General features: G+C 34.6%; 1 protein-coding gene across 1 annotated transcript; it reads right to left on the bottom strand.

Moving 5' to 3' along the window:
* Window positions 1-259: 259 nt before the first annotated feature.
* Window positions 260-17345, bottom strand: LOC132722469 (isocitrate dehydrogenase [NADP], mitochondrial-like). The gene is made up of 10 exons (XM_060706973.1): window positions 17182-17345; window positions 14295-14389; window positions 11479-11644; window positions 8675-8835; window positions 8302-8445; window positions 7517-7650; window positions 6538-6692; window positions 2836-2948; window positions 1738-1928; window positions 260-1070 (listed from the first exon to the last, which is right to left on the bottom strand). The coding sequence occupies exons 1-10, from the start codon at window positions 17285-17287 to the stop codon at window positions 989-991; spliced, it is 1347 nt and encodes a 448-aa protein (XP_060562956.1). The 5' UTR covers window positions 17288-17345; the 3' UTR covers window positions 260-988.
* Between the last annotated feature and the right edge of the window lie 80 nt (window positions 17346-17425).

Raw genomic sequence — 17425 nt, 5'->3', positions numbered from 1 at the left:
GTATGAATTTGCAGCACTTAAGCTCATAGCAATGTATTTTCCCACACAGCCTGTATAAAAAATGTGACCGACATGGCAGGGCTAATCTCGGACTACAGAATAATAATTTATATAACTTCTTAGGACCACAAGGTCATGCTATACTTATTTAAGCTGTGGGTATTGTAGTTTCTGTGCAAATTTTTAAAGATTATTTTGGGACCCGTTCTGATGTTTTCAAGCAATGCAAATAGGAATATAAACAAAACAACCTCAGAACATCTTTTCATAATTTATTTGTCTTTGTTCTTCAAAAACTGTTAAATCAACAAATTTCGGAGAAAAGAAATCCCTGATCCCACGTTGCCAGACCTAATCTTCAAATTTCACTACACACACGCAACAGGAACCATTGTAAACATTTACACCAGTACCACACCAGCACTAACATAGCACTTATACATGTCAAAAACTAGACCATTGTCTACATGATACTCTTTCAACTGCAGAAATATATGGGAATGCATTGTGCAGTAATATAACTAACTGTACAGATATTATTCGGACAAGTACCTTGCTATAATAATTATATTGATTATATATAAAAAGCTAATTTAAAATACTAGAAAAACAATCCATTAACTACAGTGCTCTCTGCTCTGCAGAAGATGTGTTTATGATGCGACTAGTTTGTATTTCTGGTTCATAAAAAGTAAAGTTATATAAGCAAATGGTAGAATGACCAAATAACGATGATAAAGTTACCAAAAAAAAAAATCACTCTTTCTTTATAGTGAAGGGAAGCCAGTGTCTGGCAACACATTATTTCAGTCTATATTTTCTGTTCACACAAATATATTAAAATAAATTCACACACAAAATAATACAGTGTATTAGTTTTAGCCACAGTTTAATAACATTTTATTCTATGGCAGAAAATGTTTTATATTTAAGGCTAGCTGCATTTGTTAATTCAAAAGTCAAAAATGTGTCTAAATGTTGACTACTGTCAATTTTTTAAGCTCCTCTGGAAGGTCTCATCAATAGCATCAAGGAAATCCATTGTGTACAAATAGTGTTCTGGTTTTACACTGAAAATATAAAATTATACTTTATACTTATATCTTTGCTCTATGATGAAACAAATCTCATGTAGTCTACAGGACAAGTGAGGAAACCTGTAACACATTAATTAGCGGTCCTCAATTTCCAGAACCACCTAAATACTCAAAACAAGGCTAGCCAATTTAAATCAGGTAGCATGGGACTCCGTATTATCGACATATTTAAAGTTTCCTATATGTCTGCATTGAACTTCATCGATGAATTTAATAATGAATAGTTTATGTAAAGCAGAACAGATTCAACGAAAAAATTCCTTTTTTATTGAATGAGGTCAAAGATATTTAACCTCATCGTATACATGACCGCACATGACAAAATACTGAGAGTACGTCTGTAATAGAGTTGTGCCTATAATACAGAGTTAGAGTATAACATTTCTGCAAAATAGTTTTATTTCCTGCTATCCATATAAAAGATACAGATTGGACACAAATTTTTTAATTCATATATAATAAATAATTGCTTGACCAAGGGAAGGTCAAACCTGTGGTCTGCACATCTCATTAGGGCAAGTAGTTTCAATATCAGTTTAAAACATACAGGACAAAAAATTGTTAACAGACCGCTGAGCAGGTGCGTAACAACATACAACAAATTGTTTCAGGAATTTAAAAACAAAACAAAAATAATTACTTTTTGAGTCCATAGATACATCCAGCCAGATCTTTTGTCATTTTTCCAGCATCAACAGTGTCTACGCAGGCCTTTTCTAATTGTTGAGCCCATTTCTGCAATTCTTGATTACCGTCTAGTTTCCCTCTGTGTTCTAAGCCTCGAGTCCATGCAAATATACTGGCAATAGGATTGGTACTGGTTTGGTTACCCTAAAACAATAAAAAAAAACATAATAAATAGCAGTTATTCCAATCAAGTTTCATGAAAATTGGTCGAGTGGTTTTAAAGAAGTGCACTCAGACAGCCAAACGAACCGAGAGCCTTAAAGATCCTGTATGTTTTGCGATTGATATTGTTACTGTGTGTATACTACACTTGCAAAAAGTTATATATGATATAATTATGCAAATAAAACAATTTTCTAACATCAAAGAATATGTAAAATGTGTACTGCAAATATTTGTGCACATTATATTTAATCAATAAATTACATGCATCCATTTCTTATTGGAAAATTTGACTTAGAATTTATAGAAAATAAATTTCTAATTACCTCCCTTTATTTACATGAAATGTTAAATTGGGAAATATTTTTATAAATAATGCTTATTGGAACTTACAATATTGACAAATCTTAATTTGAGCATCATATCTTTGAAATAAAACCATGAAAAAATTGTGTTACAGGATCTTTAAACCAGTATACCAAATTTTTGTCACTTATAGTCAAACTTTGTTTTCTCGTACACGGAGGGTCTGTACAAATTTGTTTGAGATCAGTAGTTTGGGTCAATTGAAGCTGAAATATTTCCCCATTTTATTTGTATAATTAGATATTTTACACAGGACATTGACGTGAACGTTATCCAGGTTACATCCTCATTTACATGTTTTTGTACATCAACTTAGTAATGTTGTACAAATATTCAGAATTATAGCTGAAAGCAATATATACCTGTGTTTTCAAATGAATATTAAAGGTACACTGAGTTAATTTGTATTCATGCTTATTGAGACTGGTTTTCATGCATCGCAATTTTCTCACTATAAAGAATTGACAGCAGTGAAAACATGTACCCAATTTTTAAACTTCTGTTGGTATATTTGATGTATTACCTTCTGATGTTCCCTGTAATGTCGTGTCACTGTACCATGGGCTGCCTCAGCCTCAATTGTTTTACCATCGGGACATACCAGAACACTGGTCATTAAACCAAGTGAACCATAACCTATATATAGGATGAAATAAATTAAAAGACAAGAGCGATCAGTAATCACATGTGTCGCCTCATGATGGCCAATTTCATGTTGGGACAAATTTTGTGACAGACAGACGGACAGTGCACAACTAGACTTGGTACTGATCATTCCTGTAAAGTTTCATTGAAATTGCATTAGTGGTATAAGAGAAGTAGTCCGTCCAAACTTTAAAAATAAAAATTATTAAAGGGCCATAACTCAAACAAAAATCATTGAACCGGAAAATGCTGACAATATGCACAACTAGACTTGGTACTGATCATTCCTGTAAAGTTTGGATGAAATTGCACCAGTAGTTTATGAGGAGTAGTCCGGACAAGCTTTTGTTTATCTGGCAACACACAGAAAAAGAAACCTTTTTATCAAAGGGCCAGAACTCGGCCAAAAATCATTCAACCGGAAAACCCGTGCAATATGCGCAAGGACTTGAGCTACAGATCAATCCTGTAAAGTTTCATTGAAATTGCATTAGTGGTATAAGAGAAGTAGTCCGGACAAACTTTAAAATTAACTAGAACTATCACTAAATGTGATTAATACCCCCACAAGACTGCTTCGGAAATGAGGATGTTACTAGTAACAGAATATCTTGTAAAAGAATTGAAATATAGAGTTATGGTTGTGGGCAATTAAAGATAGTTGTGGTTCTTGTATATTGCATTTCCTTTCAATGTGGTTGGCCATTGATGAAGTTTTTTTGAATTACTCTGTAATAAGTCCAGAAAGACAAAGAAAAGGAACAAAGGGCAATAACTCTATAAATACTGAAGATAGAGTTATAGTTATTGTGCACTGCACTTCCTCTTTTTGTGCTTGACCATTGTATGAAGTTGTTTTGAATTTCAACCAGTACGTTTTAATTTATGCTCCAGACAAGGAAAAGTATCAAAGGGCAGTAACTCTGTATTTTGTCAAAATGGAGTTATGGCTCTTATGCACTGCACTTCCTTTTAATGTCCTTGACAACTGTATGAAGTTGTATTGAATTCCAAACAGTAGTTTTCAAGTTATGCTCTGGACAAGGAAAAGTAACAAAGGGCAATAACTCTGTAATTTGTCAAGATGGAGTTATGGTTCTTGTGCACTGCACTTCCTCTCAATGTGCTTGACCATTGTATGAAGTTATATTGAATTCCAACCATTAGTCTTCAAGTTATGCTCCGGACAAAAAAAGCAATGGAAAAGTAACAAAGGGCAGTAACTCTGTAATTAGTCAAGATGGAGTTATGGTTCTTGTGCACTGCACTTCCTCTCAATGTGCTTGACCATTGTATGAAGTTATAATGAATTCCAACAATTAGTCTTCAAGTTATACTCCGGACAAAAGAAAGCAATGGAAAAGTAACAAAGGGCAATAACTCTGTAGTTACTTTAGATAGAGTTATGGTTCTTACGCACTGCACTTCCCCTTACTGTGCTTGACAATTGTATGAAGTTGTTTTGAATTCCAACCAGTAATTTTCAAGTTATGCCCCGGACAAGGAAAAGTAACAAAGGGCAATAACTCTGTAATTACTTTAGATAGAGTTATGGTTCTTGTGCACTGCACTTCCTCTCAATGTGCTTGACCATTGTATGAAGTTATATTGAATTCCAACCATTAGTCTTCAAGTTATGGTCCGGACAAAAGAAAGCAATGGAAAAGTAACAAAGGGCAATAACTCTGTAATTACTTTAGATAGAGTTATGGTTCTTGTGCACTGCACTTCCCCTTATTGTGCTTGACAATTGTATGAAGTTGTTTTGAATTCCAACCAGTAGTTTTCAAGTTATGCTCCGGACAAGGAAAAGTAACAAAGGGCAATAACTCTGTAATTAGTCAAGATGGAGTTATGGTTCTTGTGCACTGCACTTCCTCTCAATGTGCTTGACCATTGTATGAAGTTATATTGAATTCCAACCATTAGTCTTCAAGTTATGGTCCGGACAAAAGAAAGCAATGGAAAAGTAACAAAGGGCAATAACTCTGTAATTACTTTAGATAGAGTTATGGTTCTTGTGCACTGCACTTCCCCTTATTGTGCTTGACAATTGTATGAAGTTGTTTTGAATTCCAACCAGTAGTTTTCAAGTTATGCTCCGGACAAGGAAAAGTAACAAAGGGCAATAACTCTGTAATTAGTCAAGATAGTTATGGTTCTTGTGCACTGCACTTCCTCTCACTGTGCTTGACCATTGTATGTAGTTATATTGAATTCCAACCATTAGTCTTCAAGTTATGGTCCGGACAAGGAAAATGCAACGGACGTCTGGACCGACCGACCGCCCGACCGCCCGACCACCGGGTGACTCCTATATACCCCCCCAAACTTCGTTTTTGGGGGTATAAAAATTATTAAAGGGCCATAACTCTGACAAAAATCATTGAACCGTAAAATGCTGACAATATGCACAACTAGACTTGGAACTGATCATTCCTGTAAAGTTTGGATGAAATTGCACCAGTAGTTTATGAAGAGTAGTCCGGACAAGTTTTGTGACGGACAGACAGACAGACGGACAGACAGACGACGGAGAAGTGATCCCTATATGTCGCCACTACTCCGTAGAGGCGACACTAAAATCAAGATATCAGCTTTCATTAGCTGAATAATTTCAAGCACCTTGCCAATTATATTGAAATGAAGGCATCTAAATACGTATGCCTTAATGTTTATAAAAACCATAGTGCAGGAAGGATAGCACCACACCAGGTTTTCCACCAATAAAAAATAGATAGATCCCTGCAGCAAATTATGAATCAAATCCATCCATGACCAATGAAATTTGACCTCAACAGTTAAAAGGTCAAGGATATTATTGAATTATCCAACATGCAGGTTCTCTTTGAATGCTGTTCTTATAACAGTGTAAATTGAATCAATCCATCCAGCAAGTTATGGTCATGAAGCACATACAATTCTACAACTTGATGGTCATGTCATTTATACTTTGAGATTCACACTTAAAATCAACTTATTATAATACTTGTCAGTGTTGTCTCACTCAAATTCATTCATTAAACCAATAACATGCAAATTCAATAATTTGACCTTAATAGTCAAGGTAATTTTAAGGTAAAAGTCAGTTTTCATAAATCAATACATTAGTTTGGTAAACCGCTATTTTTCCAAGAAAAACAAATATCTGTAAATTAAGGGAGTTTTATCCAATTTTAGTAAAGATCAGTAATTTGACCTTGTAGATCTAGGTAAAGTTCAGTTCAACTTATTTGAAGTATTCTCCTAAGCTAAGAATAGTTATGTATTTTATCATTTGTGTAGCTTTTTCAATGTATGAATAAAATCTGTTCATTTATAATAAAGTTATGGCAATTAGAGCAAATTTGAATAACCTGACCATAAGTCAAGCTCATTTTTTATTAAACATGTCAGTGATATTGTAAATAATATCTAGTGAGCTCTAGTCTTGTAGGACTAGCAGAGTTAAAGAAATTGGAAACACCTTTACAAAACTGAAACATTGCCACCTCCATTGCAGTGATAGGCAATTCACGTAAACCACTCAGACAGCCATAAGTAATATATATATATAAAGGGTTGATTAGTCTATACTTACCCTGTGCTACAACATCTGACTGTACATCACCATCATAGTTCTTACATGCCCAAACAAATCCTCCACTTGACTTGAGAGCCTGGGCCACCATATCGTCAATAAGACGGTGCTCATACCAAATTCCAAGCTTCTCAAAGTCACCTCTGTATTTTGCTCTGCAATATGGAATTTCAGTGTATCATTTCAACTGATGAAGCTTAATAAAGCAAAACATGAATTGATAAACTGTGTTGGGTTTGTGAATTATAGGTTCAAATAAACGTACTGTTGCAGACACTTTGTATTTTTTCCGTTTTAACCTTCCGAGACACGTAGTCGCGTGATAATCACACAGGAAATATCTACTCTAAGCTTGTTATCACCCTTTCCTTTTGTAACACCTTTTTCAAGTCAAATTTAAACTTTCATGGCTCTAAATTTTAAATTAAAATGAGACCAATACATGAATCAAGTCCCAATGTCTCCAAGTTCTTTCGCTGTCCCTTCAATTTCAACTTACCGAAATTATCCTATATAATAATATTTAACATACAAATCAATTATGTTATTATACAACAATGTAACAAAAATGGTGCAACAGTTACCAACTAACTCTAACACTAACTCTGCTAGTTGGCTCTTTAAATTGTAGGAAGTTGCAAAATGATGGTGTATCTGATTTATGTACAAATGTTTTTCCTCCTGATGCCATAATTTTTAAATAGGGTGTAAATGCACAAGAATTTATATCTGCTCAACATGTGATTTTCTTTGGCATGCCTTTGTTATTAAATCAATTTAACAGTGTGCATATGTATTTAACAAAATTTAATTTCAGGAGACAATTTGATCATTGTTTTCAGTTTTTTAAATTTATTTTAGAATGACCAAACTTTCATTTCCATTAATTCTTTGGTAAAGTCAATACACACAAAAAAACCCTGATGGATTGCAAATTACTAAAATGCTAAATAAAAATCCTCTATGAATTAATACATACTGGTAGATTTCTTCAAAGATATCCTTAAATCTACCATCATAACGTTTCAGAATTGTGTTCTTGGTGCTCATGTATAGAGGCCATTTCTTCATGATTGCATACTGGAAGCAGGCATGTGCAAACCCAGTGATTGACTGAAAACAAAGAGTATATGTTGTATTGCTACAATAGATACAGTTACACAAACTGTTTTAAAAACAACATATATATTAAACTCAATTAAAAAGACCAATATGGTTTTGTTGAAGACATTATAATGAGTAATTTTTTAAAGGTTGTTTTGTTGGATTTTAAGTAACATCTACACTGTAAAGGTCACTTGGCCACCTTCCAGCTTTACTGGTGGAGGTAGACCTTAAGTGCATTATTTCAGGCACATGCAGGCACCACAGTAGAACCACCAACATTCAGTGAGCAAGATGGATAGCTTACTTACACGAAGATTTCAAAGTTCCTGATGAGATTTGAACCATCAATGGTGACAGGCAAGTGATTTGTAATCAAGAACCTTTACCACATGTCCACGGAGGCCCAATAAAGGCCTTGATTTTGCACTGCAGCATAGGTTCTTATCTAAGCAAAGTTTGAAGCTGCAAATGATTTATAAAGCAGACACTGTGTAGACAAACTAAGAAATAAACTGATTCCACCAGTATAGCCCTCTTCTCATATTATGGCTGGGGTAAAATAAATGTAATGGTATTTTAATTTTAAAGCAAGGTACTAAAAATCTTAAGATTTCAATCTACAGACTGATGTCCTTAAATAATGTCTGAAAAGCTCACCTCGTCTGTATTGTACATGGCCATACCACAGCCTCCGCCATTTTTGAATTGAAACACTTGGGTTCTGGTTTCAGAGCCACCCTCTGGTGTCCAACTAATTTCAAATTTTCCAGGTCCATCAAATACAACATCTGTTGCTTTGTACTGAAAAATATTACATATATCAAAACATAAAATTACTTGAACCATGTTAATAAAACATAAAATAAAGTGTTGGCTTTATTGTGCACAATAAATGTTATAGGCCTTTGAAAATCTGTCCAGGACTATACTAAGGTTAAAATCACCTATGATCTAAAAAAGTTATTTCGCAGACTGTGATATGCAAACAATGTTTACATTCAGTACACATGAATTGATATATTTTTAATACCTGGTCACCAAAGGCGTGTCTGCCAATTACAATAGCTTCAGTCCAGCCAGGAACCAGCCTGGGGACTTTCTGACAGAGGATTGGTTCCCTGAATACTGTTCCACCAAGGATATTTCTGATTGTTCCATTGGGACTCAGCCACATTTTCTTCAGCTTGAATTCTATAAACAATGAAAATATGGAATGATTATTATCAATGTCTATTTTATTTACAGTTGGCAAAACAAGTTAAAACAAGACCTGTTTGTGGGGGTGTGCTCCACTTTTCTCAGTTGTAGGACATCTGTGGCCGAGTGGTTAAGGAGGTTGACTGCAAACCATTTGCCCCTCACCGCTGAGGGTTTAAATCCCTCAACTTCTTTTACGTGGGGAAGCTATCCAGCTAGCTTACAGAACATGTGGTTCTATTCGCCTAAAATAATGCATGGACGGGCATCGAAGGTCTACCTCCACCAGTTAAGCTGGAGTGTCGTCATATGACCTATACTGTGTAGGTGTTTACTAGCTCTCACATTTCAACACACTTGGACTTAATGAAATTTCATTGTAGGAGGAATGAATATAAATGACCTGTAGGAACACATTAAGAAGACTTGCATGTGGAGTGCCAGATAAGCCCATGTGAGGTACGATTTGCCAGAACAACTTATTTTAGTAAAATTTATGGATTTCTCTACCCAGTTAGTGAGAAAATGTTTTTCTTACTGAAAATTATTTTAAAACAAAAATGCCTTTTTTAAACAAGAGGGCCATGATGGCCCTGAGGTCGCTCACCTGTATATAGGCCCCCGGAGCATGGCCAGTTTAAACCTCAGGGCTTTTATTTGAACAAACTTGGAAGACACCCATTAGAAGATGTTTCATGATGTTAAGTTTTTACTACACACATATAATGAAAAATAATGACCTCTGCCCCCCACCCCCCCAACCCCCTTGGCAGGGCCAATTTTAACCCAAGGGCTTTTATTTGAACAAACTTGGTAAACACCAACAAAAAGATATTACCTGCTTAAAATCTAACCTCTAGCTCATTGGGTTTTTTAAAAGAAGATTTTTTTAAGTTTTTACTATACACATATAAGGAAAATATATCGTTAAAAACAATGATACCTCTGGGGTGAGGCCAGTTTTAACCCCAGGGCTTTTATTTGAACAAACTTTGTAGACACTTACTGGAAGATGTTTCATGCTTAATATCTAAACTAGCTATTTGGGTTTTTTCAAAGAAGATTTTTAAGTTTTTGCCATACAAATGTAAGGAAAATCAATGATCCCCGGGGTGGGGCCAATTTTGACCCCAGGGCTGTTATTTGAACAAACTTTGTAGACACTCACTAGAAGATGTTTCATGCTTAATATCTAAACTCTAGCTATTTGAGTTTTTCAAAGAAGATTTTTTATGTTTTTGCTATACACATATAAGGAAAATCAATGACCCCCAGGGCGGGCCGATTTTGACCCCAGGGCTTTTATTTGAACTAACTTTGAAAACGCCCATTAGAACATGTTTCATGCTAAATATCTTAGCTCTAGCTCTTTGGGTTCTTTAAAAGAAGATTTTTTAAGTTTTTACTATATGCTTATAGGGAAAATCAATGACCCCCTGGGGCGGGGCTAATTTTGATCCCAGGGCTTTTATTTGAACAAACTTGGTAGACACTTATTAGAAGATGTTTCATGCTAAATATCTTAGCTCTAGCTCTATGGGTTCTTTAAAAGAAGATTATTTAAGTTTTTACTATATGCATATAGGGAAAATCAATGAGCCCCTGGGGCGGGGCCAATTTTGACCCCAGGGCTTTTATTTGAACAAACTTGGTAGACACTCACTAGAAGATGTTTCATGCCAAATATCTTAGCTCTAGCTCTTTGGGTTTTTTAAAAGAAGATATTTAAAGTTTTTTCTTTCGGTTGCCATGGCAACCAGAGTTCTGCATGGAATTAAATTCTTTGAACAATATTTAAAGGTGACCACCAAAGGAACATTCTTGTGAAGTTTGGATGAAATTGGCTAAGTGGTTTATGAGGAGATGTCATTTAAAGTAAAAGTTTACGGACGGACGGACGCAAAGCGATCACAATAGCTCACCCTGTCACTTTGTGACAGGTGAGCTAAAAACACTTTTGACCTTCAACCAGTGACCATTTTCTCTAACCAAAGTAGGTAAACCACCCAAAGTATTAATATACATTGCAGTCATATTATAACGATTATGATTGGGTCGAAGGTCTCAACATATAACATACATCAAAGTTAGCCATTACAGTTGTAGTAAAAGCTTCCAGCTTTAGATGCGTCCCTTAGTATATCAACACCATTTATCTTTGTCTCAAACTTTTTTGCCTTTCAATAAAAAGTGCATGCTTTTAAAATTGATTTTGGGCTTGCGTGGTTTACTTACTTCAGTGGTTTTTGCATTTTTATAACAATTTGATGCCTCACTAACCGACAGGTAAAACAAACAATAAGTATGTCACTAGGTCAATATTTAGGTCATCTATATGGGATCAATCAATTCTACACCTGAAACTCTGCACATGGCTCATGGCCAAATTTCATAGCTGAACCTAAAATATTAATAAAGTAGGTCCAAAAGCAATCCCAACCAGACTTTCCAAATAAGGTTGCTATAAAGTTTGATTACAATATCATTCCAAACTCTAGTTATCGTTCTGAAACCATGAAGTGGATGGACTGATTAACCAACAGACAAAATGACCCCTTAACTCTGTGGACTACTAAAGTCAAACTTTGTGATGCCTCTTACAAAATTATTCCTTTCATAAGGTCTCAGGCAATTTACCTTCAACTCTTTCTTCATCTGGGGTAATGGTGGCACATTTGATACCAACACTGTACTTCTTTATAGCTTCTGCTGAATCAATGGTCACCTGATCATCTGTAGCATCACGGTATGGTAGTCCAAGATCATAGTACTTGCAGTCAACATCAAGGTATGGGAAAATCAACTGTGGAGAAAACAGTATAATTGTCTGATGATGTCTTAATTATTCTTCAAATCAATTTTGACAAGGGCTATGATTTGAATAAACTTGTTAGATGTCCACTAGACAATGTTTGAAGACAAATATCTAAGCTCTAGTTCTTGTGGTTTCAGAAAAGCAGGTTAACCCATTACTTCATAAGCATTTTGTGAACAATGTCTATTTTCATTGGAAAGCCTCCACTTACAAGTTCAAATTGCTATGAAACTATAACAAGAGCTGTCCAAGGAGACAGCGAAGCTCGACTTATTAAATACTGGACACAGTAAGGAAGGTAAAACTATGAAAGAAAAATCAATTAAGATATGAATATATTTCTTCTTATGACAAGAAGTAATTAATTCCAATTTCAAGGGGTAGGGGGGGGGGGGGGGGATTCTGGAAATAGTCACACAAGAGTTATGGACCTTGTCACACAACATGTGTGTAATGATAACAAATATATATATATATGAAGTGTAAAGTAGATACCTTAAAAAGGGAAGAAGTTATAATATTTCTTAAAGAAAATTCTAAATTCAAAGGGAGAAAAATCTAAAAATATTGCATCAAGTGTTAAGAACCTCGTCACATAAGATCTGGTTGGTGATAAGGAATATGTAATTGAAGTTTGAGGTAGATACCTTTAAAACTAAATAAATTATAGTAATAATAACATTTTTCAAGTAAAAAAATCTAAGTTAATGAGGAGATAATTCTTGCAATATTGGTGCTACAGTTATGAACCTTGTCATATAATAAGATGTGGCTGATACCTTAAGAAATAAAGAAGTAACAGTAATTTTTTTTATGGAAAATTAAGATTCAATGGAAGATAAATCTGAAAATATTGATGCTGGAGTTATGAACTTTGTCACATAAGATGTGTTTGATGATAAGGAACATATATTTAAAAGTTTGAAGTTGATACCTTAAAGTTACATTAAATAAATATGTAAAAATATTTTGCCGTCTGCCTAAAAATAAAACATTCTACAGTTTCATTAACCTGTTTAATAATTTTGTTATAAATCTCATCAAATATTGTTCATAAATTACGATTTTAAACGGGAAACCCCACGGTAACACTAAAGTTCGTATACGAATTTTAACATGCAAATGAAGACTAAAATGAGCTCGTGTATGCGCTACGTCACAGTTTTATAGTTGCTATCTGGAACACAGCAAATGTGATATTTTCTTGTGCAAACACACTTTAACCGTTTAAGCTTCACGGTGCACTAAACCTGGGGTTCAGTAAAAGTAATCATCTCGTAAAAAGATTAAATTTGTATGAAAACATCCGTTACAATGCGGAAATATACCGTTAAATTAGGACTGCCACTTATAGTCAGTCATGTTTGTTGATTTAATACTGATGTACGGATGATCCGAAGGCGGAGTTTCTCATGCAAACAGAAATTGTACTTCCCATTTCGCCACAATGAGGTTACCTATTTTTATGCTAATAAAACTCATTTTGGTTGTTTGGACACTAAAATAAGACCTGGAGTCGATATAAAACCCAATTTATTAATGAAATGTCGCTATTAAGTTTTTTATGAAATTTATTAAATGTAACTTTAAGAAATGAAAAAGTTAGAGTGAAAAATATTTTACTGCACCAAAACTTAAATCTGAAATCTAGACGGGGATGCCGGGGCGAGTAGGACAGCTCTCCATATACTTCGTATAGTCGAGCTACAAAAAGCATCACTACTGTTCAAACTTGGCACAAATGTTGACTGAACCATAGCCTTGGTAATGGCATACTCAATCTTAAATTTCCTTTTACCATGGCAACGAGGGAAAATATCGAAATTGCCAAAAACACTATTTTGCCTTGATTTTCCCATCAAAAATTACTTCAAAGTGCTGCAACTTCTAAATGGATTGAGATAGAGAGATAGAGTCAAAGGCTTTTCAGCGTTGGTAACACGTTACCTTAGGGTTGATCTGAGGCCATTTCAGCATCTCACAAGTCCAAAAGTTTCTTTAAACCCCCAAGCAGAAGGGGGCACATTTCCCCCTCTAGCACACCCTTGATGTATCTATTTCATAGGGGATGGTGCCAAAAAAGTGATCACTTTTTTTTAACATTTTCTCAAACGAAAACAAGTGTTTGAAGTCTAAATAGGGCTTTTTTCACTATTTGAGGCCTCGAAAGGGGTGAGGGGGTTAAAAAGATGTCTAGGTTAATCAACTTTTCAGTAAAATACATACAAGTAAAGCATATGACCCCAAACCGCAACCCTGGCAAGGTCAATTTTGATTCAAAAGCTAAAATGTGAATAAAATTGGTAGAAGCACACTAGACAAGGTTTCATGCTAAATATCTAAGCTCTATGTATTATGCTTTGAGAGAAAAATCTATTTTCATGCTTCTGTGAACTATTTATGCATTAGACTGGAACCATTTATACAACCTTTATTAATGTCACCACAATAGTGGAGATCTTGTTTATTGTGAATATAGACAAACAAAGAGAACTCTGGCATCAATATAGCTCACCTTTGAGCACTGTGAACTGAAAAGATTATCAAAAATTCCACATGTTTATTTAGGGACATTCACTGACCTTCACTGACCTTACATAACAAGTATCAATTCTAGCCTGCAAATTTATTCTCTTACCTTTTCCTTTATTTTCTCCCAAATGATTCTGGTCATTTCATCTCCGTCCAATTCAACAACTGGGTTGGCAACCTTGATACGACTTCCCTGGCCATCTAAAAATAAAATTCTAACACATTAACTTTTATATTTTTATCATTCTACCATTCTTAAGTATTCATAGTTACCTAGAAATGTGATCCCTGCATCAACAAATAACTTTTTCCCAAATAACCTTTTTTCTTGAACCGGAGCTAAACTTGTCAGAAGAACTTAACCATACTAACTTCAAAATTAAATCTTAGCTGTAGCTAAGTCTCTTGAAGATTCAAAATATCAGCAATGCAATTGTGAGCATTAAAATAATAAGCTTTAAACATATTAGTTGCGACGCGCTTTTGGACTCCAACTTTTTCAGGCTTGGGAGTCCATGGACTCCATGTTTTAAAGTCCTAGTGAGAACCCTGTTTGAAAAGACGATTTTTTAAGTTTTTACTATATACATATAAGGAAAACCTATGACCCCCCGGGCGGGGCTAATTTTGATACTAGAGGCAAAATTTGAACAACTTTGGTAGAGTACCTATAGATGATATCATATACCAAATATCAAAGCTCTAAGCCTTGTACCCTCAGACAAGAAGGTATTTTAAGTTTCTACTATACACTGTATGTACATATAATGAAAATCAATGACCCCCGGTGCGGGGCCAATTTTGACCCAAGGGCTACAATTTGAACAATCTTAGTAGAGGTCTACCAGACAATGCCTTATGCAAAATATCTATGCTCTAGGCCTTGTGGGTCCTTACAAGAAGATTTTTTAAATTCCTATAAAGTATAATTCCTTTTGGTTGCCATGGCAACCAGATATCTGCATCTTGAAGGAACATGAATCCCTTGATCTATGAAAAATTTATGGACAGGACACAAAATATACCTTAAGTTAAGTCCAAATATTTAGGCGTAACCGTGACTTTGAAGCTATTTTTACATGGGTCAAATCCGCTTTAATGTCTAAAGATATCTATTTAAAAGTCCATAGCAAAATGGAAAACAATAAACATGCACAATCATTCAAACTCCCTATGCAAAATGTTACAATTAATGCTAGGTATTCATAATCCTACCAAAAATGTGTATTTTCCTTCTCAAAAACAACTTATTCAAATTTTAAACAATTTTAAACAAATCCAGTGTAAAAATCGGTAAACAACCTCCATATGGGTGTTTACTACGCAATGCGGTGATAACTGGAACCAAATTTTTTAGACGAAATTTTTACTGCGAGCACCTGTCAGCGTCTTAAATCACAACAGAATTTTTTTTTCGATCAGACTAATTTCGTACTTTTTTTTTTGAGTGACGTCACAGCTAGTCCTAATTATAAGACCTATACGTAACCTATTTCATATTTATCATTTATTAATCTGATATTTTACATTTTTCATTTTCCATGTTACGTTAAAAAAATTGACATTAGACATCGATTTAGATCTAATGAATTTAAACAATTAAAACAGCGTGTATTTACATTAATTTTGACCTATTTATGAACAAAACTAAAAAATAAATACCTTTAAACAAAATAATTGAACTGTCACAACCGAAAAGTCATGATTAAATCCTCTCAATTAATTAAATTCTTTGTACAGCTGATATACAAATGGCCGCCATACAGTGCGCGAAATCTGATTGGCTAATTCAAATGCAAGCGTTTAAATGATTCCAGAAGTTTCTAACGGAATATTTTTTCAACGAAATAATTGCCCATGCACCGTCAGTGTGTTCAAATATATTTTTCCGTTCAAAAAATTGGAATCAATCTGTAAAACGCTTTACTTAACCAGTATGGCCGATGAGCGAAATAGACTGATATTTATATTTTATTTTTTATTGATAAGTACATTGTTTGAAAGTTTTTGTTAATGATAGACCATGCAATTGAAATAACAGAAGATAAGCTTTGAATAAAGCTTGAAAGGCAAGTCAACAGACATTTTTTTAATTTTTCAAAATGCTACGCGTTTTTGAGCAATAACTATTAGACGTAAATATATGGATAAATAAACTACTTAACGCGAGTAATTTTAGCGTATTTTTACAGTTTTTGGGAAATATTTTTCCGTCTTTTATGCAATCAATTGCTTTTTGAGATAAATTTATAGCATTTAAGTTGTGATTTACCGGTAAATTCAAATAGACTCAAGAAGCGTGTCGGTTTGTGCTATGGGAAATTAGCCAGTTATGGAAAGACTTCGCATTTTCAGATAAACGTTAAACTGTAAAAAAAAAGAAAATGCGATGTCTTTCAATGAAGGAGTAGACATATACCCTAAAATAGACAATGTTGACCTTGAATGACCCTGGAGGTAGGGGTCTGGCTGTTGCGCATGACACATCGTCTTATTATAACAAACATTTGTGCCAAGTTATTTCAAATTCCTTTGATAAATGACAAAGTTATGGACCGGACACAAAAGTGCAATGGACGGATAGATGGACAGAGGGATGGAGCCTATTTCTATATCCCGCTTTTTTCTTGGAAAGGGCAGGGGACAAATCATTAAAGTGATCCCTTATGTCGCTGCTTTTTTGTAGCAGGAGACACAAAAATCACTCACTTGCCCACAGTTTTTACTGAACATTGATAATTTTGTGGACAATCTCCGTTTGTTGTTTCAAAAATGGGAGGGGTAATTACTATATAAAGTATTGCAATTTTATTACCCCATTTCTTACACTTTTTATCATTGTTCAACAGTTACTGTGTATTAGTACTTTAGTACTGCATTACTAATGGTGACAACAGTTTAGCTCTGTGATCGAGCAGGTGCCCGTTCAAGGTGACAATTACAGATAGTCTATCTTCAATTTCAAAAAAGTTCAACGAAAGCTTAAAACTTACAGTGTCTTTTCTGGGCCGCATTTATAGAAGCTGGAGCTGTCAAATTTTGTATTTGACTGCCAACTCTGCAAACTGCTTTAGCAACTTTAGCCACTGGACTTGCCATCGTTAATTCGCCCTTGCTTGAAGATACCGGCACCGGAAGTGAAAGGCAGTCTATTTACATGGGGATTTTTACACTGAATAATTAGATCCGGTTTGGTCAACAACCTTAAATTCAAGCTTTTGAAAACGGTTTTATTCT

Source organism: Ruditapes philippinarum, unplaced genomic scaffold (genome assembly GCF_026571515.1).
Source record: "Ruditapes philippinarum isolate M1 unplaced genomic scaffold, ASM2657151v2 ctg910_1_1_1_1, whole genome shotgun sequence".
NCBI classification, from domain to species: Eukaryota; Metazoa; Mollusca; class Bivalvia; order Venerida; family Veneridae; genus Ruditapes; species Ruditapes philippinarum.
This window is presented reverse-complemented; position numbering and strand designations above follow the sequence as displayed.